This window comes from Trichomycterus rosablanca, chromosome 8 (assembly GCF_030014385.1).
Source record: "Trichomycterus rosablanca isolate fTriRos1 chromosome 8, fTriRos1.hap1, whole genome shotgun sequence".
In the NCBI taxonomy this organism is placed as follows: domain Eukaryota; kingdom Metazoa; phylum Chordata; class Actinopteri; order Siluriformes; family Trichomycteridae; genus Trichomycterus; species Trichomycterus rosablanca.
In genome coordinates this window covers 17,621,407-17,647,527 of record NC_085995.1, presented here as the reverse complement: position 1 = coordinate 17,647,527, position 26,121 = coordinate 17,621,407, and the positions used below count along the sequence as shown (strand labels likewise).

Sequence of the window (26,121 nt, the reverse complement as noted above, 5' to 3'; positions counted from 1 at the left end):
ATATTTCAAAATTGCATTAAGCTAAATGGGATTTTTTTTTAAAAGGGTGACGGATAGAGCTGGTAACGCTGACATATCCTCTTTACCTTAATTTGAAGAAGTTTTGTAAGATAGAGTGAAAGCACCTGTACAGTTTGTACAATTGTCTCTGGACCCAGATTTTTAGGCATGTAAACCAGAAAAAAGAAAACAAGAAAAAATGCTGCCAGACTTACAAATTATACTTGTAAGTACTTACAACTTATTATCAATTATACTACTTTATTTTACTGTGCCATCGATTAAGCTTTCCCCAGCTGTGCCAATATTTATCTGAAAAATTAACTTATGATTATTCATACTACTATAACTGATGCCCAGTGAGCAGCTTCCAGTGCTAAAGTAGTAATCTGAAGCTCCCCCAGTCATATTGCACAGCCCCATATAAAACTGTACACAATGCAAATGACAGGAAACATTTCCTCCTCCAACATTTTTAGCAACATGTCCCAGTCACCTGTTAGTCCTAGGAACAAAGCCTGAAGCTACCACAAAGCCTTGCAGCCAAACAACAAGCTGGATAATAAGGGCTCATGAATATGTATAAAGGCCAATGCCAAAATGGCAAGCAATTCAGATGATTGACAAATAATATAAATAATAATAACAAGCAAGGACACAGACAAAATCCTTCACTTGCCCAACCAATCGTAAACATAGAAAGAAGGTCGTTGCTGTGGTGATGCAAAGGGGAGAAAAAGGAAATAGTATATGATGGGATTTAGGAGACATAACTGAGTATAAAACTACACAACATTCAGCCAAGCACATTACATCATGATTTACATGATGTACAGTAGATCAGCCACACAGAGAATTAATACTAGAATGCAATAGGCTGGAAGTGTATAGATTAGTTATGTTTAAACAACAGTGGTTTACCTGCAAAGAGCAGTTTATCTTTGTTAAACACATTACTGACTGTGAATGTGCTTAATATAATGCAAGACTGTGAGAATGCACTACTTATGCTATTTAAAAAAGCATTCAACATCATTCAAACCCTTCACAACTGGCAAATTTGCATGACTCGCAGAGTGAGTTCAAGAAAAGGCAATTATGCCTAGAGGAGTCTCAGGGGATTCTTAGAGGATTTTCATACCATTTATATGCTCACAATTTGTAGTCTGAGTGACATGGGTGCTTATACTCTATGCAACATATGAACCTACATGATAGGTTTTTCTATGAAAATTTTATTAAATTAATAATTTCTTTAATAATTCCTTTAATAATAAAAAAACTAATCTGTGTTGATTAAATCAGATTTCACAATGGGAATAAATGGGAAGCAAAATATACATCGTTCTACATTATCAACTCAGCAATCAAAAAGATGCTAATTAGATTTTTGAACAGGAAAAAAGATATTTTTTAAGATGATAATAATTAAAAGATAATGAAGAAATAATGTGGAATCTAACTTGAGATTCCTGGCAAACAACATACAATCTCATACAGCCATTAGCTATGAATTTGTGATTTTAAGGCAAAACCTGCTTGTGAAGGCAAGATTCTAAGAAAATGCAAAAAAAAAAATGTTTGTAAGAAATAATAGGGGTGAGCAGGAGTTCTGTGCTGTAAATAAGTTGTCATCACCAACGTACTGTTCTGACTATACAGCAGGCACATATACACTCAGACATACACTGATCAGCCATACCATTAAAACCACCTCCTTGTTTCTACTCACTGTCCATTTTATCAGCTCCACTTACCATATAGAAGCACTTAGTAGTTCTACAATTACTGACTGTAGTCCATCTGTTTCTCTACATGCTTTTTTAGCCTGTTTTCACCCTGTTCTTCAAGGACCCCCTACAGGACCACCACAGAGCAGGTATTATTTAGATGGTAGATCATTCTCAGCCCTGCAGTTACAATGACATGGTGGTGGTGTGTTTGTGTGTGTTGTGCTGGTATGAGTTTATATATATATATATATATATATATATATATACAGTCATGTGAAAAAGTTAGAACACCCCATTGGTATTATTAAATTATTAAAACCCCTTGTAAGTCCCTAGCCGGGCCAGGAATTTATAGTCTGCGTTATTTCTATAAACTGTAACACCATCAACATATCATTGCTGGTAAACAAGGTACCTTTTGATAGCTTAAAATCTCTACTTTTTAGCAATGTAATCATTGAGCTTATTTTGTTCATAAGTTCTTTTAAAAACACAAAAGAATTGTAGGTCTGATAAATTCTGATAGAAGTACAGTGTTTATATTTTGTATTATTATAAGGCGGAACTTAATACCGACAATATTTATACCAAACAAACCAGCACAATCTCACGATCACATTTCTGCTGTCTGTTTTACTTCAAATAAATCAGCATAAAAAATATCCCGGAAAAGTTTCATATCTGATAAAGCTCTGCCATCAATGCATAATCTAAGCGATCGGTAAACAACAACACCGCGACAAAGTTCAATCAAACCATAGCATAAAAGCTAAATCAGCGCTTACCTTGTTCTGTTATCTTCAAACTGAGACCAAATTTATATCCATTAGTCATTCCATTAGAGATAAAATCCACTTTTTTTTTTATGTTTACAAACATGGCGGCCATTTTGGATATGGTCAGATTATATTTATAATTTATAAAGTCAATAGCTGCGTCCGGAATCGCATACTTCCATACTCAATAGTACGCGAAATGAGGACGCGAGAGCGGTTAGTATGTCCGAATACACAGTATACACAAAGAGGTACGCGAGAAGTACCCGGATGACCTACTTATTGGGCAGCCATGTTTGAGTATGCAAGCGATGCACACTTGCGGTCCGTTAATGTATCCCATAATGCAACTGGAGCTGCATAGGCGTTCGAAGCGTAATAAGAAACAAGAAAGATAGCGGTCCTCTGTTTACAAGTGTAAGTAAGATAAATAAACTAAAACATTTTAAAGACGAATAAATAACAAAAACACGATAAATATCCAAAAGTTTGGCGAGTAGGGTTTGTAATGAGTCTGTAACCATGGTGATATTACGTCATCACTTGACGTTGGAAAGATGACGGATGTAGTGCGTAGCAGTGTAGTGTGCATACTGCATACTTCTGTACTGGAAGTATATACTTTTTTACCGGCAGAGTAGTGCATACTTCCTCCAATCTAGTATGTACTCTATAAGTATGCGATTCCGGACGCAGCTAATAACTCACATGTTCTTGAATTTAACGTGACAAAACCACGCTCAGAGCGTTCAGAAAACATCACTCTAACTGATACTGCTCATTGGTTATCCGTTATGTCACGTTATACCTTTACAGCCAATGTAGAGACAGTTATTCATCAGCCCATAGAATAAATGATTTTCATTGGAGAAATGCAAAAATATTAGCATATTTTGCTTTTGATTGGAGGACCAGCTTATATCCCACCCATCATTTTGAATTTAGCCGGTCTGATTGGTCTAAACAGCTGTATTTCACTGACCGTCGTCTTGGAGACACGCGCTCCAGTTTACGCACTAGTCCAAAATCCCACTGAGTCAGTAAGTTGATAAATTTTTTTCCTCAGATGCATGGCAAAGCCCTCTGAATCAAATCAAATGAATCTTTGCTTTGAAGCGACTCATTCTAGCTGTGTGCAGCTCAGGTTACAAAGTAACGCTTTCAGTCTGCAGTGCAGGTGTGGGGGAAGGGTGCATTATGGCTGCATTTACAGAGCGTGGGAAAGTTTTACACCCCAAAAAACACACACATGTTATAAATAAGGACTTTATAAAGTATAAATAATGCATTTTACACATTTAATCTGCAGTATAATCTGTTTATTTTGAGTTGGAAAGCTTTGGAGAGATTTGGAGACGAGCGAAGCATCCTGTTGTTCCAGCTGCAGTAATTCCAGATCAGAATGAGTTAGAGGCCTCAAATTTGGGTTGGTGATAGAAAACCCCTTTGGTCAAAACTCAGTAGTGTTGTGTAGGTGGTTTGCAGACCTGCAGTACTACTTATACTCACTGAAACTTTGAATTTTCAAAAAAAATTTAAAAAGCGCCTACATTTTTGGGGGGATTTATCATCATTTGAACATGGTAAAATATAATCATGGCATTTGGCTGTGTTTTTCTGATACTTTAAAGGGTTTACTATAACACTGAAGTATAATTTTTGTGTTAGCTTAAAAACTTTCTGAATGAGAAGCCTTAGAACTAGGTAGGTCTTTCAGGCGAAAAATGCACAAAAATCGGCTGGACTACTAAATGAACATTTGAGCTTCATTTGAACAGTATTGAGAGATGGAGCTTATATAACTAAACAAATAAAACTGAAAAAATTACTTTTAAACACAAGTTGTAAAATGTAATAAACAAAAAATAAAATTTATTGTGAGGAAAAAGTTAGGACACCCTATGTCCTAATAGCTGGTGTTTCCCCCTTTGGCTGAAATAACCTCACTTAGACATTTCCTATAACCATCTACCAGTCTCTGACATCGACTGGAAGAAAGTTTTCCCCACTCCTCCATGCAGAAATTCTTCAGCTGTGTGAGGTTTGATGGGTTTCTTGCATGCACAGCCAGTTTCAAATCACCCCACAGCATCTCAATAGGATTAAGATCTGGGCTTTGACTTGGCCATTCCAGAACTCTCCATTTCTTTCTTTTGAGCCATTCCTTGGTGGATTTACTTGGATGTTTTGGGTTGTTGGCATGTTGCATGGTCCACCTCTGCTTCAGCTTCAGTTTTTGGACAGATGGTCTTTTTCTCAAGCACCCTCTGATACAGTGAAGAATTCATTGTGGATTCTATAATGGAGAGCTTGCCAGGCCATGCTTGCCAAACCATGACATTTCCACCTCCATGCTTCACAGTTGGTATGAGGTTCTTGTTCCCAAATGCTGTGTTTGGTTTGCGCCAAACATGTCTTCTGTTACTGTGCCCAAATAATTCAGCTTTGGATTCATCTGTCCAAAGCACATTGTTCCAGAAGTCCTGGTCTTTGTCTAGGTGTTCTCTGGTGAACTTTAGTCTTGCCCTGATGTTTTTTTCACAGCAAGGGTTTCCTCCTTGCTCACCTCCCATGAAAATCAAACTTGTGCAGTCTCTTTCTGAGGGTAGATGCATGTACCTTGACATCAACTGTGGCAAGAGCTAGCTGTAGGTCCCGTGATGACATTGTAGGATTATTGGAGAGTTCTTTACGCATCTTGTAGTCTGCTCTTGGGCTGAACTTGCTAGGACTGTTGGCAGTTGTTTTAAATGTTCACCACATGTAAATGATTTTCCGGACAGTGGAATGGCTGATTTCTAATTGTTTTAAGATCTTTTTAAATCCCTTCCCAGACTCATATGCATTTACAACCTTCTTTCTGAAGGCCTCAGAGAGCTCTTTAGATCTCACCATGGTGATATCACTTACTTCAACAATCAAGAGCAAACCAAACTAATGTCTGAGGTTTAAATAAAACTCCACTGTCCTCTAACGATGGTCTAATCATTGCAGCTGATGTGGTGCACCGGATTCTAATTTTAGACATTTTAAGTAGTAATAAATGTGGGGGTGTCAACTTTTTCCTCACAATAAATTTCCATTTTTGTTCATTACATTTTACAGCTTGTGTTTAAAAGTAATTTTTTAACATCTCTCAGTATCTCTCAGTACTGTTCAAATGAAGCTCAAATGTTCATATGTTTAAATATGTTCAAAAAGACAAAGGATTTCATGGGGTGTCCTAACTTTTTCACATGACTGTATATATATATATATATATATATATACTGTCTCCACTCACTGTCCACTCTATTAGACACTCCTACTTAGTTGGTTCACCTTGTAGATGTAAAGTCAGAGACGATCACTCATCTATTGCTGCTGTTGAGTTGGTCATCTTCTAGACCTTCATCAGTGGTCACAGGGCGCTGTTGGCTGAATATTTTTGGTTGGTGGACTATTCTTAGTCCAGCAGTGACAGTGAGGTGTTTAAAAACTCCATTAGCATTGCTGTGTGTCTGATCCACTTATACCAGCACAACACACACTAACACACCACCACCATGTCAGTGCCACTGTAGTGCTGAGAATGATCCACCACCCAAATAATACCTACTCTGTAGTGGTCCTGGGAGAGTTCTGACCATGCTGAAGAACAGCATGAAATGGGGGCTAACAAAGCATGCAGAAAAACAGATGGACTACAGTCAGTATTTGTAGAACTACAAAGTGCTTCTATATGGTAAGTGAAGCCGATAAAATGGACAGCGAGTGTAGAAACAAAAAGGTGGGTTTAATGGTATGGCTGATCGGTGTATACAACTTGGATTAATTACATCCTGAACAGTCAGCAGTGGAAAGAGTCAGTTGATAATTCACACGTACCTCAGTGTGGATTGTGACTCTGAAAACAATATTGAGATGTTAACGATGAAGCTAAGTTTCAAAAGCAAGCAAATAAGAAAACCACTGCTGTTGGACCTTAAAAAACTCAAACATGACCAGTTCAAGCATCAAGGAGGTGGAGGTTTAAAGATTTAAAGAGACAAAAAATGCAAGAACTGGATTGTCTGAAAAAAACTTTGAGTGGATAAGAAAGAAAAGTGAAGCAAAAACAAAGTTTCTCGATGAAACTTTGACATAAAGTGGAAAAGATGCCCAGAGGAGATAAACAAGCTGAGTTGGATTCATAATGCAGTGAGGTGGAAAAAAATGCAAAAAGGCAACTGCAGTGCTGTGTTCCAGTTGGTAAAGCAGCCATTAAGGACAAAAATGGGATGAACTTTGTCAAACCAAAGTAGGTACACTATATTGCCAAAAGTATTCACTTACCCATCCAAATAATTGAATTCAGGTGTTCTAATCACTTACATGGTCACAGGTTTATAAAACCAAGCACCTAGGCTTGCAGACTGCTTCTACAAACATTTGTGAAAGAATGGGTCGCTCTCAGAAGCTCAGTGAATTCCAGCATGGTACCATGATAGGATGCCACCTGTGCAACGAGTCCAGTCGTGAAATTTCCTCGCTGCTAAATATTACACAATCGACTGTCAGCGGAATTATAACAAAGTAAAAGCAATTTGGAACGACAGCAACTCAGCCACGTAGTGGTAGGCCACGTAAAATGACAGAGCGGGGTCAGCGGATGCTGAGGCGCATAGTGTGCAAAGGTCGCCAACTTTCTGCAGAGTCAATAGCTACAGACCTCCAAACTTCATGTGGCCTTCAGATGAGCTCAAGTACAGTGCATAGAGAGCTTCATGGAATGGGTTTCAGCTGCATCCAAGCCTTACATCAAGCGCAATGCAAAGCGTTGGATGCAGTGGTATAAAGCACGCCGCCACTGGACTCTAGAGCAGTGGAGACGTGTTCTCTGGAGTGACGAATCACACTTCTCCGTCTGGCAATCCGATGGACGAGTCTAGGTTTGGCGGTTGCCAAAAGAACGGTACTTGTCTGACTGCATTGTGCCAAGTGTAAAGTTTGGTGGAGGGGGGGATTATGTTGTGGGGTTGTTTTTCAGGAGTTGGGCTCTTAATGCTTCAGCATACCAAGAGATTTTGGACAATTTCATGCTCCCAACTTTGTGGGAACAGTTTGGGGATGGCCCCTTCCTGTTCCAACATGACTGCGCACCAGTGCACAAAGCAAGGTCCATAGACATGGATGAGCAAGTTTGGTGTGGAAGAAGTTGACTGGCCTGCACAGAGTCCTGACCTCAACCCGATAGAACACTTTTGGGATGAATTAGACCAGAGACTGTGAACCAGGCCTTCTTGTCCAACATCAGTGTCTGACCTCACAAATGCGCTTCTGGAAGAATGGTCAAAAATTCACATAAACACACTCCTAAACCTTGTGGAAAGCCTTCCCAGAAGAGTTGAAGCTGTTTTAGCTGCAAAGGGTGGGCCGACATCATATTAAACCCTATGGATTAAGAATGGGATGTAACTCAAGTTCATAAGCGTGTGAAGGCAAACGAGCGAATACTTTTGGCAATATAGTGTATGTCAAAGATGAAAAGACTACTGTGTGAAGAACTGTACAGTGGTAAAGGAGGAGAAGATACAGATTAATGTTCAAGAAAAGAAACCACCACCACTGAAGGAGCAGAGTGTACCATGGTAGAACTAGCTACGTAAAAGGAACGTGGTCCAATGACATAGCAGTTGGACTGCTCAGGTTTGGTGGAGAGATAAAGGTGAACAAGTTGTATGAGGTCTGCCTTGCAAAGTGCAATCCTCTTGGAGGTAATCCTTAAACAAATGTAAAGCAAGCTTAAAGAAAAGAAAAAAAAATGCCCAGAAACAAGCAAGATTTAGGGCAGGAAGATGCATGCAGAATCAGATCACAAACCACTGGAGTATTTCTCCACCGTTGTTACCCCACCTACATGCATGTCATCCTCTCCCCCTTTTGCCTGGTGGTATCATCCTAAGCACCCTTCTCCAGATATAACTCTCTGAACATGCCCAAACAATCTCGATCTTAGTTCCTCCCTAACTTCGTCTTCAAAGTTGTCCACTTTTCTCACCTCAACTCCTTGCAACTTAACCTTTCTACCACATTCCCTCTCATTCACACACACATTTTACTCCTGCAAACTTTCATTCACCTTCTCTCCAATGCATATCTCCATATCTTCAAGCTCTCTTCAACCTGCTCCCTACTCATGCTACAAACCACACTGTCATCTTGGACCTTTTTCCATAGGGACTTCTGCCTAACCTCATTCAACAGCCTGTCCATGACTGCTGCAAACTTCAAACCGGTTCTACTGCAAATCTCACCACTGTCACACTGTCCTCAAGTATATCTTGCACCACCCTAACATACTTCTCTCCAAATTTTCGCATACAATACCACAGATTTTCCCCTTACTCTCCTTACACTTGCACACATAGTATGTCAACATTTATCGGATAGCTTTCTCCCTTTACCAGTCAAAGTGCCCACGTTTAACATTCTTAATCTCATCTCCACCTTCTTACCCTGTCACTTATTTCTTTACTGTAGAACTTTTTTTCCATTTTTCCTCCTCATTCTCCTTTTTGCCCAACAGTAGCATAGTTTCAGTAGCACATACATGTATTTTTTTTTGTTTTGCTTCTCTTGACCCCAAGTCCCCAGATACAACCTGCACTGGTATGTAATAAATGGCAGTGTAATACTGTTGAATTCAGAATTCTGTATTCTGAACTCAAGAAATTTCTCTTGGACTTCACTTACTTAATGTCAAGTTAGAAAAGACAGATAAGGTTAAAGTGGGTAATTTATTGTAAAATGTAAAAAGTCTGATTTACACTAAATGACTGATTTAGGTTTAGTGGTAATTTCCTGGATTTGCATCATTCCTACTCTCCCTGCCTTTTTCTTTACTTCTTTTTCCCTTTTACCAGATGTTATTTATTTTATACATTTTTATAGTTATTAACCACTTCACCCTAATCAGGGTGTTTAGAGCTACTTGTCAAAAAAGTACTAGTAATACTCTAAAGACAGAACATTAGTCCATCTCAGTTCACATTTACTCAGTTACACTCACTCAAAGCTAATGGCAATTTACAGTTGCCATGTTACACCCACTCACAAGTTGGTTGTGACAGAAAACCTGGTGCCTGTAGGGAAAAAAATCTATTTCTATTGTTCAATTTCCAAAGTTCTGTTGTCTGTACTATTTATCTATTGACAAATTCTATAACTGGCACAAATGGTTTCTTAATTACTGAAATTGCATATGCTTATCCTCATAGTTTATTTCAAACTCATCTTGTTAATTTCCTTTGCAACTTACCAAATGTACTTTTGTCATATTAATAATAAGCATTGCTTTGTAATTTGCTTTATCAGTCTATTTGGGCTTTCAAGTGTGAGATAATCAGTAAATACCTTTAAATACAACAATATAACAAATGGGCTAATTGCGAGAGATGAGGGGCAGACACACACAGAGATGTTTAACAATGTGTTTAATAATAACAGACAAGACAGGGTTACACAAGACAAGACATACTGTACTAACACATGACCTAAGGGAAATGCTAAGCTAACTGCTAAACACACATGAGACCTGACTAAACTATTCTTCACCCTAAGCTAACGCCAAACATGAACAAGACTAACACTAAACAAGACTTCTAAACATGAGCATGAGCAAGAGATCAAAATTCTTAATCAATAAACCATGACAAAGTCTAAACCCGTGACAATCCTAACAAACCAAAAGCATGACAGTCAAAACTGTGACAGTCCTAGAAAACCAAACCAATGCATGAGCATGGAAACCAAATTTGCTGAAGGATCCACAGCTGCCCCCTTAAATGCTGTGAGCATTACACCTGAAATGAGGAGCAGCTGTGGATCATTAGCTTTTCTGACCAATCATTGAGAAGGGGTGTCAACTTGAAAACAAACAAGACCCTCTCCTCAGGAGCACAAAAATGCTTGATTTGTGACAAACAATAACAAGATAATTTGTATTTTCATGAAGACTTGCTCTTGTTATTTACTACCATAATCAAATCGTTTTGTGGCTTTTTCATTTCTTATTTTGTTCCACCAGGTCAATGACACATTCTCCACTCTTCTCTCTTTTAAAAAGAGATACAATTTCCAAGAGGCTCGGTAGTCCTGCTGTGCAGGAAAAAAATGAAAAATAAACAAAAAAAACTTTCCAATATACTCTTACCATCATCAAATGTCCTGTCTATTTCCATTTGACAATAAAATGATGGCTACTCAAGAACTGTAAACAGTGTGCTATAAGATCACATGGGACTGAATGTTTTTGTGTTTGAGTGGATAAGCCAAAAGTAGGATGGTTGTTATGATTAACATAACAGAGAAAAGAAGATGAGGTGAGGAGAGAGCTCAGCTTCTCACAGCTGGTGGTTAATACACATTTGTTTCAGCATTTACAGGGCACATAATATACACTTACAAAGGCAATAACATTTCAGAATAGAATGTGTTCCCATCATAACTGATCAAAAACATGAGCTTCTATTAAAAGAGGTGTGAGATTCTCTACTAAACACTTCAGGTCCAACGGTAACATCTACATTGGGTTAAGTAGTGGACTTATCTAGGTCACTAAGGCTGCAAAATTTGGGTTGATGTTTTGCATGGCTCTACAGTTTAAGCCCTTTACGAAAATGCATTATATCTGAGTAGTGGGAAAACTATTTTCGCAAAACTACATATACATATAAATGCAGTGATTAGATATGTGTTAACACCCAATCAATTTTTTACAAGAATATGCAATTTAAAAGGCAGTCAGAATGCATTGGCCAAGGATTAACAATAAATTAATGCAGTTTGAACTAAGTACATATAATAACCAAAACATACTTTTATATATACGAATACTTTATGAAAAACAAAAACTGAATGTGTGACAAGCTAAACTAGTACTTTTGAGCAGTGCTGATGTCATAGCACAGTGTCAGAAAAAAGAGCTTTACCCAGTGAGGTTGGTTTAACCTGGAGACTGCTTGCTACCACAAATATTTATCATTATTTTAACACTAGCCGACTCGTACAGCTAAATATACTGTAGCAAATATGACTAAAAAAGAATAGAAAAATGTGTAGCCCTATTAGGCTTTTAGTTACTAATAATTACCACCATGCCTTTATTATTTTTATACTACACACATCTGCGCATCATGACTTGTAATTGTAATCCAGGGCTCTAGGGCAATGCCACATTTTTGCTACTCTAAAAGAACTGTAAATGATTACATGCAAAATTTAGGAAATGGCTAGGCTGAAAAAAAAATCCAATTATTGATTATATGCCAGCACTGTATGCAGAATGTAATATGATTATGAAAATGCATGAAAAAAGGTTGTTGCAATAATCAAGGATTGACCAAGCTTGTCAAAGGTAGCACACCCCCTAGAGGTCAGAGTGCCTGTAAACAGTCAAAAAGGTCCTCTTTCTCCATGACTTTCCTGTGGCTGTAAAGGTGTCACCAAAGCCAAGAGGTTAGGGGGTACAATTTAGGACAGGAGGTCTGTCGTACGTAAGATCAACCCTTTTATAAACAAAAGATAGACATTACCAAATGATGATGAATGACATTTACAGTTATAACATTTAAAATAAACACAAAACATAAAGTTAAAGTCATCCTTAAGAGCTTCCTGAAAGCATATCAATCTTGTCTAAAAGACAACGACCAGAAAGACAGAGGGGCTGCTAGACTTTGCCAAGTTGTGTCCCAGAGTATCTATTATAAGACAGTCTATGAAGCCTCCGCTGGTCTGGGTGAATAAAGTCTGTGTTTTTGTTACAAATTAGGGAAAGCCTGGCATGAAAACAGGTCTGACAAAGCTTTCCAGATCATATGCATGTGATGAATATGTTTATGTACATAATACTAACAGGAATGTACATAGAATAAACATGACACACATAAGATTTATACACACATACCTGAATTAATGCCTCACTTAGCTTCTCCTCATCCACCTCCAGGACGATGTCCCGAATCTCTTCATATGGCATTCGGAAAGATCCTAGGAAAATGGCTGTTAGGGAGAACAAAAATTATGTTATTTTTACTAAATTGCAACAACACATTCCCTATTAAATGTTTTTAAAAATTCGATCAAACACACTTTAAAACTTATCAGTCAGTGGGTCACGTTTTTTTTTTTTTTTCAAGATTAAGAAGTGTCTTTTTTCTACCATTTGCCTGTGGAGAGTCACGCACTGATCTCTTTTATTCCCTGTCTCTGTGCTCTTAACCAGCCATTGAAGGCCTTAAATGCAGAAGCAATAAAGAATCCCTTTAAATCCCACCCTCCCCCAATCCGTGTAGGTGCCCAGCCACCAATAGCAGAGTTCCGATTTAAACTCAAGACCATGACATCTCAGCATTGGTGGGCTAGCGTGTTTTACCAAGATTGGGCAGTCTTAGTAAAATTCCGTGTTAACCAACAAAAGAAGAAAATGCAACCTATATTTTGAGCAACCAATATATGGCTGCAATTCAAACAAGCACCATAAAATGCACCAAATATGATAATAATATACTGATTTAAGCTTATTTAAATGACTTAAGCAGTATTAAATTTGTCATTTTCAACTTTGATTATTTTCAAAAAATAATCTCTAGAATAATAACTAGTTAGATGTTTTCAATGCCTTTTAGAACACAGTAGCTGCCAAATTTCTTAAAAGATAAACAACGTCAACAATTTTGGCTGTTTCACAACCCATATACAACTGAACAACAATATGTCTAATGAGTTCACCACAAAAGTTGTTGCTAGTATTGTGATATCAGGTAGTGTGATATCAGGTAGTGAATTGGAAAAATTACATTACATTTATTATATTACATTTATTTCCTTGCAGCTAGACCTTAATTTGTGCACCCAGAACCAATAAAACCCAAGTACAGGATGAAGTCAGCCAATTGCTAATAAACTCAAATTATTTTAGTATAACGAAAAGAAAATAATATAATATAAAACAATAAGCCAAAAAAGATATTCCATAAATGTTATAATCATTGTAATTTTTACTTAAAGTGCAATTACTGCAATCACAATCACTGTGTTTTGCAGCTCTTTAATTGTGCAGTTTAATTTATTCACATTATTTATTATATCAGGCCAAAACGATTTATTATCATCACATCCATAAACAAGTACACAGTGAAATGAAATGTTCCCCCAGGACCATAGTGCAACTATGCAATAACACATATTGTAACAGTATATTACAGTACATATACTGTATGTACATTACACAATAGAGAAATACAACAATTGTATGTAATAAAACATTTATATTATTGTTGGGATAACAATAACAACCCTGAGATGCAAAACTCATCTAATTTGCTGTAAAATTTTAATTGGAAGAGGAAAACTTTCGCCTCATATGGTGATTCATTAGCATAATTTACACATTCACAGTGAATAAGTTATGAGGATTTTCCCCCTTATCAAGTTTTGCTATGACAGATGCATTCCAAAATCTGTCTCTATCTCAGACTGTATAACATTTTTAGTCTGTGCCAATAATTACACAGCCAATAAATTAGCACACATTTAAGGGTTTTAAAGATATTTGAGCACTTCCCATGTAAATTGTCCAGGTTTTTACTGATCAACTTGTATTTTGTAAATATAAAAAAATTGTAAACACACTCAAACAAAGTTGGAGTTTACCCTAAATTTCTCAGACTGTACACTGTCACAGTACTGTAAGTTGCTTTGGATAAAAGCGTCTGCTAAATGCCAAATATGTGAATGTAAAATTACTGTTAAATGTGCATCACCTTCAAGCTCTCAAACAATGCAAAAAAAAAACTACTGTGGTCATGTTACTGTGACCTACGCTAATCTAAGATAGACTAAAATACAGTGGAGAAGAGTGCAGTCAGATGAGTCAAGATCAGCAAAAGATGCAATGAAGTAGCAATAAAGAATCCCTTTGGCCTGCCCTCCCCTGGTCCGTGTAGGTGTCCAGCCGCCAATAGCAGCGCTGAGATTCAAACTCAAGAGCACAAAATTGCATTGGAGGGCTAGTGTGTTTCACCTCTGCACCACACGAGCACCAACATTGGGCAGTCTTGGGAAACATCCCTTGTTAACCATCAAAAAAAGAAAATGCAGTCTATATTTTAAGCAACCAATAAATGGCTGCAATTCAAACAAGCACCATATGAATGGCACCAAATTTGTTAATAATACACTTGATTTAAATGCCTTAAGCACTGTTAAATGGACTCTAAAGTCATCATTTTAACTACTAAAAATAATCTTTTTAAATAAACTAGAATAATAACTAGTTTGGTGTGTTTTCTGAATGCCTAAGCAATAAAGGACAACATCTGTACATCTTTAACCCCACTAAAACTACCAGGATCTTGCATTATTTAAAAAGATACATGAAAAGACATGAAAACCCTCCTTTTAGAACACAGTAGCAGCCGAATTACTTGAAAGATAAACTACGTCAACCATTTCGGCTGTTTCACAAACCATATACAACTGAACAATAATATGTCTAATGAGTTCACCACAAATGTTGTTGCTAGTATTGTGATATCAGATAGTGAATTTAATGCAATTTGGGATTAAGCAACAACCTCACTTATTGTGCTACATTCTAACTGTGACCTGAGCTAATCTAAGATGGACTAAAAAAACAGTGGAGAAGTGTGCAGTCAGATGAGTCCAGATCAGCAAAAGATGCAAAAACATCTGTCACTTTATGGGCTGCATCAGTGCCCACAGCATGGATGGCTTGCATGTGTGTGAAAGTGTTATTGGCATCGAAGTGTATATTGGGATTTTAAAGAGACATAAACAGAATTTTAAAAATTATAACCGATTCTCGATTACGATTTTTTTGTTTTTCCATTGTAATTTAAAAGACTGCAGAAGTGCAAAAATAGTAACACCACCACCTATAATTATCCTTTTAAGGGACACAAACTTTATAACAATATCACAATAATTAACAATAATTAAAACAAAACAGAAATCTGAATTATCTATATCCTTTATAAGAATAGCTCACAAACAACTCTTATTTTAAATAATGTGCAGCAGAACCTCCTTACATTAGGAAAAGAACTACAAAAAGTTCTTTACAGATTTCTTAAAAGGAACACAAGCCTGTACTGTGCTGTTTCCACCACTGAGTGAGTCTGTATCAGTATCTACACTGGGGGGGGCATCAAGCAACCACTCTGCTCAGCTTTGATTTTGTCCTCTTGTGATTGGGGGGTAGATGGAGGGAGCAAGTTCTGCTTCTAACAATATGGACTACAATTCCCATGCTCCCACGGACTGCCACGTGACTATCACATGTCCCGGTCAGCCAATCCTGATCGCGCTCATCGGCTCTGGAGTTTTGATTCAGTTCAGCGGTGTTTGATTAATTAAACTCTTCTGTTTGTGTTAGTGGTGTGCGATACTGCAAAATTTGGTATCGATCCGATACCAAGGACAAAAAAAGGGCCAGTATCGCCAATATTGATACGATACCGATACTTTTTACTTATAAAGCGGTTTATTTACTTTCATGTAGGGAACAGCAGTGTGTCATGATTTATGAGGTGAATGTATCATCAGTATGCTTTGACTAATAAATGATTTTGTGTTCATTAGTTAATCATGTGCAGTGAAAACCCACTACAGTTTGTAGGCGAATAAAAAGTAATTGTATTAATGTAATAAACTTTAATAAAGTCTGGGTTTTTGTTCAGAAATAATTATGTATAATAAGAAAACATAATTCCTACTCTCACTGCACTCTCTGGCTTCTTGTAAAATAAAGTACAGAAAATAGTAAAGAACGTCAATTCTTTTTTTCATTAAAAGTTTTTTGTTCATAAACAATAATATAATAAAACTAAATTCATTACTTTCACTGCACTTCTTATCTGGCTTAAAACAAAGTACAGTACAACATTATAACTGAAGAACAAATGTTTTAAAACTTACAATTTTACAATCTACTTTTTCTCTCTGCCGTTCACTTACTGCTGTATGTATTTTCTCAGTGTCGCTTAGTCACGTGACGGCACGACAGTAAAACACAGCAGAGCAGGAGCAGCAAAGTGTGTGTGCACACACTCACACACACACGTCTACTTTTATATAAAACGGGAGGAACGTACTGAATGTAGCAGAGAAAAAACTGAAACTAAAGTATCGGTCCCATCGCTAGAATCGATCCGATTCCGATACCAACGTTCGTATCGATAACATCAATATTTGGATTGATCCGCCACCACTAGTTTGTGTGTCATTTTGCCGATCATGTTTGCGGTCCTTATTTCTGAATCTAACCGTTACCGTGTATAATCCTTGTTGTCTTCCGTTTACTGTTTTAGTCTATCCTCTGGTTTTGGACTCTACCTGATTTTGTACACTGTTTTTGCCTTTTTGATATTAAACTTTCCCTGATTTATATTCCACGAGCATCTGGTCAGTTTCTGCCTCGTGACATGTTGGTATTTTAATTAAAATATAAAGTATGTAAACAATCGCGATTGTCACATTTCTAACATCGTGTGAAAACGTTCATGCGAATTAACCAAATTAATCGTGAATATCGCCCAGCCCTACTTCATCAGTGTATTTAATTCTTCAATATGTTTATTGTATTTAAGCTATTTTGAGTGCAAAGAACCCCAACTGACCACTGAGTCCAAAGCAACAGAGCAAATATGTAGGCCTGATTTACAAGTTCATAAAAGGGCCAGCAAGAAAGTTGCAAGGTGTTGATGTTTGTGTGCATGTTTGTGCACGTGCAAGTGTGCATGTGTGTGTGTGAGTGAGAGACAGAGGCAATTTATATTTAGCAGTTTTAAGCTTGATTTTTCAGTATGAACTTAGAATAAAAAACAAACACGTACAAAGAAAAAGCTAAACATAGTAGGTGTCCCACGTATTACATTTTCCACAGTAATTAGCACTTCACCAGGGGTGTTGTTACTGTTCCTGTTGAAGTAATATGTACTATAGCGTGATACGACAACCCACATGCTTCTTGCTAAATTATGACATGCATCTCAATAATACACTTCTAACACACTGAGTTCTTGATTTTATAATACATGAACTATTTGGACATATTTTGTTTGCTCACTGTGTCTTTTCAGCCTATCCCTTCTACTTCTGTGTATTCTTGGACACTTGTTTTTTTTATTATCTTGAAATGTGATAGAACTAAGATTTACAACATTCCATACATGCAATCATGTCAACATTGACCAAAATCTGGAAAAAAAATTACAACAGCTATTGAACTTTATGCCACTAAAATATATAGTTAGTCTAAAAGCATATACGCTCCTGTTTAATATTAGCATTAAGTTATGTGTTTAATGCAGTTCTAAACTTCTAAACTCAGCTATACATACAAACTTAGACAACCCGAGATTTTTTTTCTTTCCTTTTCTTGTGTGCAGGAAAACACACTTAATGTCAAGTGAACTTACAGACTAGACTAACAATGTAAGGACTAAGTAACTGACACCTGAGGCTGTGAAGAGCACTTGTTAACTTTAACAAAGTTTATAATAGACAGCACTCTTCATTCCTTTCTGTATGACCTCAATATAGTTCCAATAGCACATATCCTCTCAGAAATAACATTATTCTTACAGTGCTTTCTCTAGTTCACATACATGTTTTCTGCAATTATTTTTTTCTACTATTTTTTCCCATAATATATAAAACATATATGTAAGTTTATACAACAGTTAGTTCCGACCTTACAATCTGATTGGTTGAGAAGCGTTCTAACCGTGCTGGAAATTCGTGATAACAGCATGGCCTTTTCACACCACAAATGTATTACTCCGCTGATGCGTTGCCATTAACGACAAGCTTCATGCACACAAACGCGCACGCAGGCGACACAAACTTTTCTCCTCGATCGCATTTTAAATCTGTTATCTGATATACAATCTAGTGCACTGTGTAGTGAACATAAATCAATTGTCTAATTCACTATCTAGTGCACTATGTAGGGAACATATATCTGTGATCTGATACACAATCTAGTGCACTATGTAGGGAACATTAATGTGTTTGTAACGCGAACAGTTAGCTTAATAGCCCAGTTAGCAGCTCCTAGAAGTTCTGTTATCATCCATATCCTTTGGTGTGTGCGAGAGGTTTTTTATTTCTTTTTTTCCCTTCGGAGGTTCTTGCCCTCTTCTTCTTGTTCTTACCTCCGTGAAATGAGTTTTTGCAACTTGGGATGTCTGCTTTGTAGTGTAAAACTTTTTATTCGTTGTGGAACTACTTTTTGGCGGAAGGTATTGTCAATATTAAAGCATGTTTATTATGAAATTCAGGGCTTCTTTGATTTATTTTCTTTCTTTATTTTGTAAAAACTGTTGTATAAAAGCAATAGAACACTTGAGGTCATGTGTTATCGCGAATAACATCACAGCTGTGATGTTATTCGCGATAACACATGACCTCAAGTGTTCTATTGCTTTTATACAACAGTTTTTACAAAATAAAGAAAGAAAATGATATTAAACGTGTAACCAGTAATTGTGTCTAAATGCAATATACTATCAATGAGATGCGGATGCACAATATAGGCATGCACAGTGAAAAACGGCAAGGGTGGTTTATTTACTTAGGATTTTAACATCATGGTTTTCCACACTTTGGTTGAAATAAATAACACACTCCCTCTCATGTTCTATTGCTTAAATATACTGCATATGCAACAGCAATATCATTTTTTTTTTAAACTAATTTCTTTATTTAGATTTATTGAGATTTTCTTTTAAAATCAAAAAGCAAAACAGAATACTAGAATTGCTGGCATGTGAAACTAAGTGAGAAAAACAGATCAATAAAGAGTTTGCCACTATATATGTAAGTTCTTTTTTTTTACTATGTATTTAGCTAAATAAGGTAGGTTAAACGTCTTTACTAACATCGGACAGAGGTATTTAAAATCTGAAATTCTTTTTTCATGAAATACAAAAAACTTATTTACTTTACATTTTTAAAATTATTTTTGCATGATTTTTGGATCATTTGGACATAGGAGATGTATGATAAATATTTGTTGACACAGATACAACACAGACCCACAGGGCACAGATCTGCTGGCCACAAATAAGTGTGGGATGACCAGATCTACAATTGTGATGATCTGTAGCTATTGATCTGTAGCTAAATAAGGTAGGTTAAACATCTTTACTAACATCGGACAGAGGTATTTAAAATCTGAAATTCTTTTTTCATTAAATAGAAAAAACTTATTTACTTTACATTTTTAAAAGTATTTTTGCATGATTTTTGGATCATTTGGACATAGGAGATGTATGATAAATATTGTTGACACAGATACAACACAGACCCACAGGGCACAGATCTGCTGGCCACAAATTAGTGTGGGATGACCAGATCTACAATTGTGATGATCAAAAACCCCGCTATGCCTTCCAGAAGCATACTACTACTCAGACTTGTATGCTTACATATTACAGGAAATCAATGTTATCCACTGAGTTACTCGTAAAGTACACAGTGTGTTAAAAAATCCCAAAATGTGCTGTTAATGGCTTTGACATTATTCAGTACACTAGTATATGGTCTGAGACATACTTTTTTAGACTCATGCACATTCTCAGTAGAGTTTGTAACAGAAAAAAGATTAGCCGATTAGCCGAAAAAACACCACTGACTGACAAAGTAAGGGCTTGCTGAGCACTACTTGCTGATTTTAATTGTGTTGAAAGTCAAAGTTTAAAGAAGATGTTCCTTATACTCTCGCATGCCAATTTGTTTCATTTGTTCCTATCCCAAAAATTAAGGACAGCTCTTCTTCATTTCTACACTTCTCATGTATAAAATCTACTAAAATATGTCTAAAATGACTGTGTGATAAGGAAAAATGTGCAAGTAAGAATTGAATTGCATACTATATTCTGCACCATCAGAAATTTGCATTATACTATTTGCCTTCTCAATTGCTTGAAAAGCCCATCATGAGGTCCTGCATGACTTCCTCGGCATCTAAGAGGGTAACTGTGTCTAAATGCAATATACTATCAATGAGATGCGGATGCACAAGATAGGCATGCACGGTGAAAAACGGCAAGGGTGGTTTATTTACTTAGGATTTTAACATCATGGTTTTCCACACTTTGGTTAAATTCATGACAGGACAGGTAATTACTGGTTACACGTTTAATATCAAGCACAGTCATGGACAATTTTGTATCTCCAGTTCACCTCACTTGCATGTGTTTGGACTGTGGAAAAAAAAAAGAGCTCCCGGAGGAAACCCACACAGACACAGGGGAGAACATGCAAACACAGCACAGAAAAGACGCACATCTATATTTCAAAGATACAGTTGGCTCCCATAATGGCCAATTAATATATTTTATTTATTTTTTTTTTTAAAGAGAAGAAATAATGATCTAGGATTGTTGAGCTTAGTTACAATAAATGCAATTTTAATGCAACATTACGCACTGATAATTTATAGCTGTTTTATACAGTTTTATGTTAAACAACTTAATAGCCTCTATATAGCCTTGGTTGGTCTGAACTCTAACTGGAACACCAATTAAGAGCAGACCTTAGTCAGTTACAGCCCCTAACCTTAGAAATGCTAACTTTTTTCAGTTTTTTAATACTTTTATGATTTTCTTTCCAGAACTGTGATAGCTATAACAACAGCATTGGGAATCAATTATATAATAATATGCATTAATATGCTCATATAGTATGGTTTGTTCCTAATAGTATGTTCAACTTTTTTTACCATATGGTGTATGTTCCAGCCATAAAGCAGGCATATAATGGCTAATTAAAGTTGCACACATGCTCTGCTCATTGAGAACCAAAAGTGCATAGCTTCATTTGAAAACCTAATGATTTCATGAACACACACTTTGCTCAGGGACTAGAAATTCTGATTGGACACAGGGAAAATGTAGGCTTAGCTGTCGAAGATCGGTCCTGCAGGGATTGTTAAGCTCCTGATCTATAGAAAATAAGTGCTCAACAGCGCAGTGTTAGGATAATACACACACAGACACATCTAGTGCATCCTGTTATGTGTTTATTTTACAAATGATATTAGAGGCTTTGTGAGATGTCTAATTGTAACAACGACTTCTGTGTCTATTGCCTATGATGTACACTGATCAGCTGTAACATTAAAACCACCTCCTTGTTTCTACACTCACTGTCCATTTTATCAGCTCCACTTACCATATAGAAGCACTTTGTAGTTCTACAATTACTGACTGTAGTCCATCTATTTTTCTACAAACTTTGTTAGCCCCCTTTCATGCTGTTATTTAATGGTCAGGACTCTCCCAGGACCAGCACAGAGTAGGTATTATTTGGGTGGTGGATCATTCTCAGCACTGAAGTGACACTGACATGGTCACCATCTCTGACTTTACATCTTCAAGGTGGACCAACTAGGTAGGAGTGTCTAATAGAGTGGACAGTGAGTGGACACTGTATTTTAAAAACTCCAGCAGCGCTGCTGTGTCTTATCCCTGTCTGTCTCATACCAGCACAACACACACTAACACACCACCACCATGTCATTGTCACTAAAGTGGTGAGAAAGATCCACCACCCAAATAATACCTGCTCTGTAGTGGTCCTGGGAATGTCCTGACCATTGAAGAACAAGGTGAAAGCAGGCAAAAAAGGTATGTAGAGAAACAGTTGGACTACAGTCAGTAAATGTAGAACTACAAAGTGCTCCTATATTTTAAGTGGAGCTGATAAAATGGACAGTGAGTGTAGTTTGTTTGTTTGTTTATTAGGATTTTAACGTCATGTTTTACACTTTGGTTACATTCATGACAGGAACGGTAGTTACTCATTACACAAGATTCATCAGTTTACAAAGTTATATTGAACACAGTCATGGACAATTTAGTCTCTCCAATTCACCTCACTTGCATGTCTTTGGACTGTGGGAGGAAACCGGAGCACCCGGAGGAAACCCACGCGGACACGGGGAGAACATGCAAACTCCACACAGAAAGGACCTGGACCGCCCCACCTGGGGATTGAACCCAGGACCTTCTTGCTGTGAGGCGACAGTGCTACCCACTCAGCCACCGTGCCACCCTTGAGTGAGTGTAAAAACAAGGAGGTGGTGTTATGGCTGATCAGTGTACTTATGCTCTTCAAGGCTAAAAAGTGTTAATGGATTTTAAGTTGACAAAAACGTTAAGACGTTATTTAGCAGCTATGTTTCTACACAACAATCTCACTATGAAAGCTGAAACTACCATTACTTAAAGTGAGTTAAGGGGCTCCCGTTGCTATTTCACTTACAGAGGAGAGTAAGAATGTCTGTACCATTGATTTGCTAAAGGCAATAGCCATTAAAAGGAAAACTTAAGTAGCTTAAACAGGAACATAGTGGTATTGAGTGCTGTTGGCAGTGTTCTAACTGACATAAATGATATTGAATAATGAAAACGTACACAGATTCTGGGCTGTCTTGCCATCCAGGATCCGAAGCTCCTTTGCTTTTTTCTTAAATTGTGGCATTCTGTCATCTGTTTCCACCACTTCCCTTTTGACTGTATGAAAAAAAAGACAAAGAAAGAATTTTCATTATAGTCACCAGCCTTTGTTACAGTATGAGATACCCTTTCATGTAGTCTAGAAGGAAGATAGAATCATCTTATAGTTGTTAAAAATATATTATGATGAATAACAAACAATTAAACAGAATGCAATGTCTGTAGAAGTGTAACTGTGGCTCCACTCAGTGGATCAGTCATGAGAGGCTGCTGTTGACAAACACCCGACTCACTCTGTCAGCAGCTCAGAGCTGTGGAGATAATTGTGCTAGTGCCATAATCCCTAGAAGCAGTGGGCTCGGCTGCCTAGCATAGCCTGAGACAAGCATTAATACCATATATGTGTGAGTAGGACTCAAGAGAGAGGCTCAATTTACATTAATCTGACTTAGAGAAAACCATTCCCCTAGTGCCAAAATTATATTAACCAATTCACCACTGAATCTTCCTACCAGCCAACTACCACCAAGTTGAATTTGCACACAATCATGGACTCAAGAGTCCCTGGGAAGCTTAAATAAAATCATTAAAATATAGTGACTAGGAGAAGGAATGTAGGACTAGCATGAGGATAAGAAAAAAAAAGTAATATAATGTAATAAAATATAACAATATTCAGTTACAAGGTAAATAAAATCTAGATGAATGCTTCTTTAAAGATGAATCCTAATAATGTATCACTTTTTATTGTAGACAATTTCCATGGAGAATTTAAGGTAGCCATTACTTTAAAAGTCACTTTGGATTAGCATTAGTGAATAGCTGATCATGGCTAAACATTCTGTTTCTGCTTTAGTGACAGTAAACTGTGAATAAAACTTCACCAAGACAGTGTACCGCTTTAACAGCCAAAATAGCACTGGAGTGGCTTTGGGGACAGTCTCTGATTGTCTCTGGGTGGGCCAAAGTCCTGACACATTAAACTCTCATAGAAAGTGACAATTCAAATAAGCTTAAAAGAATCTGACATAAAGAATGTGATAACTGCCCAAATCGAGGTGTGCAAAGCTTGTGGATGCATATCCAAGAAGACATGCAATATGTAATTGCTACTTTTGGCAGAACAACCAATCAGCTTTGGCGCATACAATGGACAGCTTTTTTTTTTTTTTACAAGCACAGGTTTCCATGCTTTAAATGCATATCAACCCCTTCAGTGGACACTACAGCATCACACTATATGCTTCTACCCAGTGGTCAGTAGTTGTAACTGCAGTAACTGCAAATAGAATTCCTCTCAAGCAAAATGGCCAACAAATAGCCAAACAAGTTTCACATGGAAGAAATATCTCGCCAATCTATCTACTCTAAAAGATCCTTGCAGGTTAAAAAATAAAACATTACAACATAATGTAACATCGAAGGAATAACATTCGGTTAATGGAAAATTTTGTATCTCCAATTCACCTCACTTGCATATCTTTGGACTGTGGGAGAAAACTGGAACTCCCAGAGGAAACCCACACAGACACGAAGAACATGCAAACTCCACACAGAAAAGAACCAGACCGCTCCACCTGGTAATCAAACCCAGGACCTTCTTGCTGTAAGACGACAGTGCTACCCACTGAGCCCCAGAGCCACCCTTTTATTTATTTTTTATATTGATTTCACATAAGGAGTAACTTTTGAATAACCATGTGTCCACTAAACTGGACAGCATGCATTTGCAGTCATACAATTTCTTTAGTTTTACTGTTTTAAATATACTTTCTTTCTAGTGATATTTTTGCTGTGTCAGTTTGCTTACTGTAAAAAGAATATTTTGTGCACATTAGTTCTTCTGTGTGAGTAACATACTGTCTTCATCATCATATTTTGTGGAGCATGAGTGCAGATTGAAATAGGGAAGCATACAGGATAGTGGAGAAAATTTCATCAGTCCAGTAATGATGATTTAAGTGACAAGATGAGTGGCTGCTAGATAAAGAGATGTAAAAATGCAAACAGATGCTATGATGCTGCATGCACACGGAAAACCAAATACATTTGTATGCAGTGTTGTGTGGCTGTGTGCCCTTGGTGCTCTGCAAACTTTCATAGCTTGTAGATGTTTATATTTTTTACATTTTTTTATATATTTTTTACATTTATTAGTCTGTTGACTATACGTGTTGCTTTAGGTTTAGATTACAGTGATGTATGCAGTCCACTAAAATTAAAAAATGTATGTCAAAAATACATTTATAATTGCTTTGCCATGCCTTGCTAAAAATAATAATAATAATAATAATAAATGTAAAAAAGGTAGTAAAAAATTAAATACAAGTTTTGTGTGCTGTGTTAAAATGTATTTAGTAGTAGTAGTAGTGGGCTGATCTCATGATGTCACACGATAGGACAAGATGGTGCTACATGTATTAATGTAATTTAAATAGTTTAATTGTATTATCATTATTATGTACACTAGTTCCACTGACCTACATCTGTAAGGATTTTTAGAGTGAGAATCCATCTTGTATTTTTTATGCTAACTACATCTAGTGTTTTATGTCCCCTTTAAAATTGTAAAGTGTGAGCTAGGTGTAAATCATCCTGCCACTGCCTTATCCTCAGGGGTAAAGCCTCACCCTTCCGCCAGCTGGATGGCCCAACTAGAAAGCCCAGACTCCCAGCATGATGTTTTCAACACATTTTCGGCTCCTAAACTGTCTTTGAGTCCATGAGGCAACCTCACAGGAAAAAGGCAGGGCTTGATTAATGTGAAACAGGCGAGGCACATCCCTATACTGTCCCCATGCTCATTTCATTCCTGCTGTGAGAGCTGGCAAAGAAAACCAGAGGGGTGTTGTCTGCTATCTCATGCATGTTTGCTTATTCAATTACAACACACATGGAAAGCTTTATTTTGGGCATTGGCAATGCCATCTAAGATATATGACAGGGTATTAGAACATTTTATTTTAGGTTGCCAATAAAAAGTTTATCATTAGTAAAACTGGAGAAAATGTACCTACATTTAAATTTAATTCATTTTTTTCTAAAATTCTGTTTAATCCTGCAGTAATTACATACTGAAACTTGAACATGAATTCTATTAAA

At 36.9% G+C, this 26,121-nt stretch overlaps 1 protein-coding gene across 4 annotated transcripts in view; it reads right to left on the bottom strand.

Annotated features, from left to right (window-relative positions):
- Positions 1-26,121, bottom strand: part of diaph2 (diaphanous-related formin 2) — a 496,954-nt gene that overhangs the window by 243,746 nt on the left and 227,087 nt on the right. For all 4 annotated transcript variants that reach the window (XM_063000538.1, XM_063000542.1, XM_063000539.1 and 1 more), the window contains 2 exons: positions 22,978-23,076; positions 12,438-12,532 (listed from right to left, as the gene is read on the bottom strand). In XM_063000538.1, coding sequence (XP_062856608.1) covers positions 12,438-12,532; positions 22,978-23,076 — 194 coding nt within the window. The remainder of the gene's footprint in view (positions 1-12,437; positions 12,533-22,977; positions 23,077-26,121) is intronic.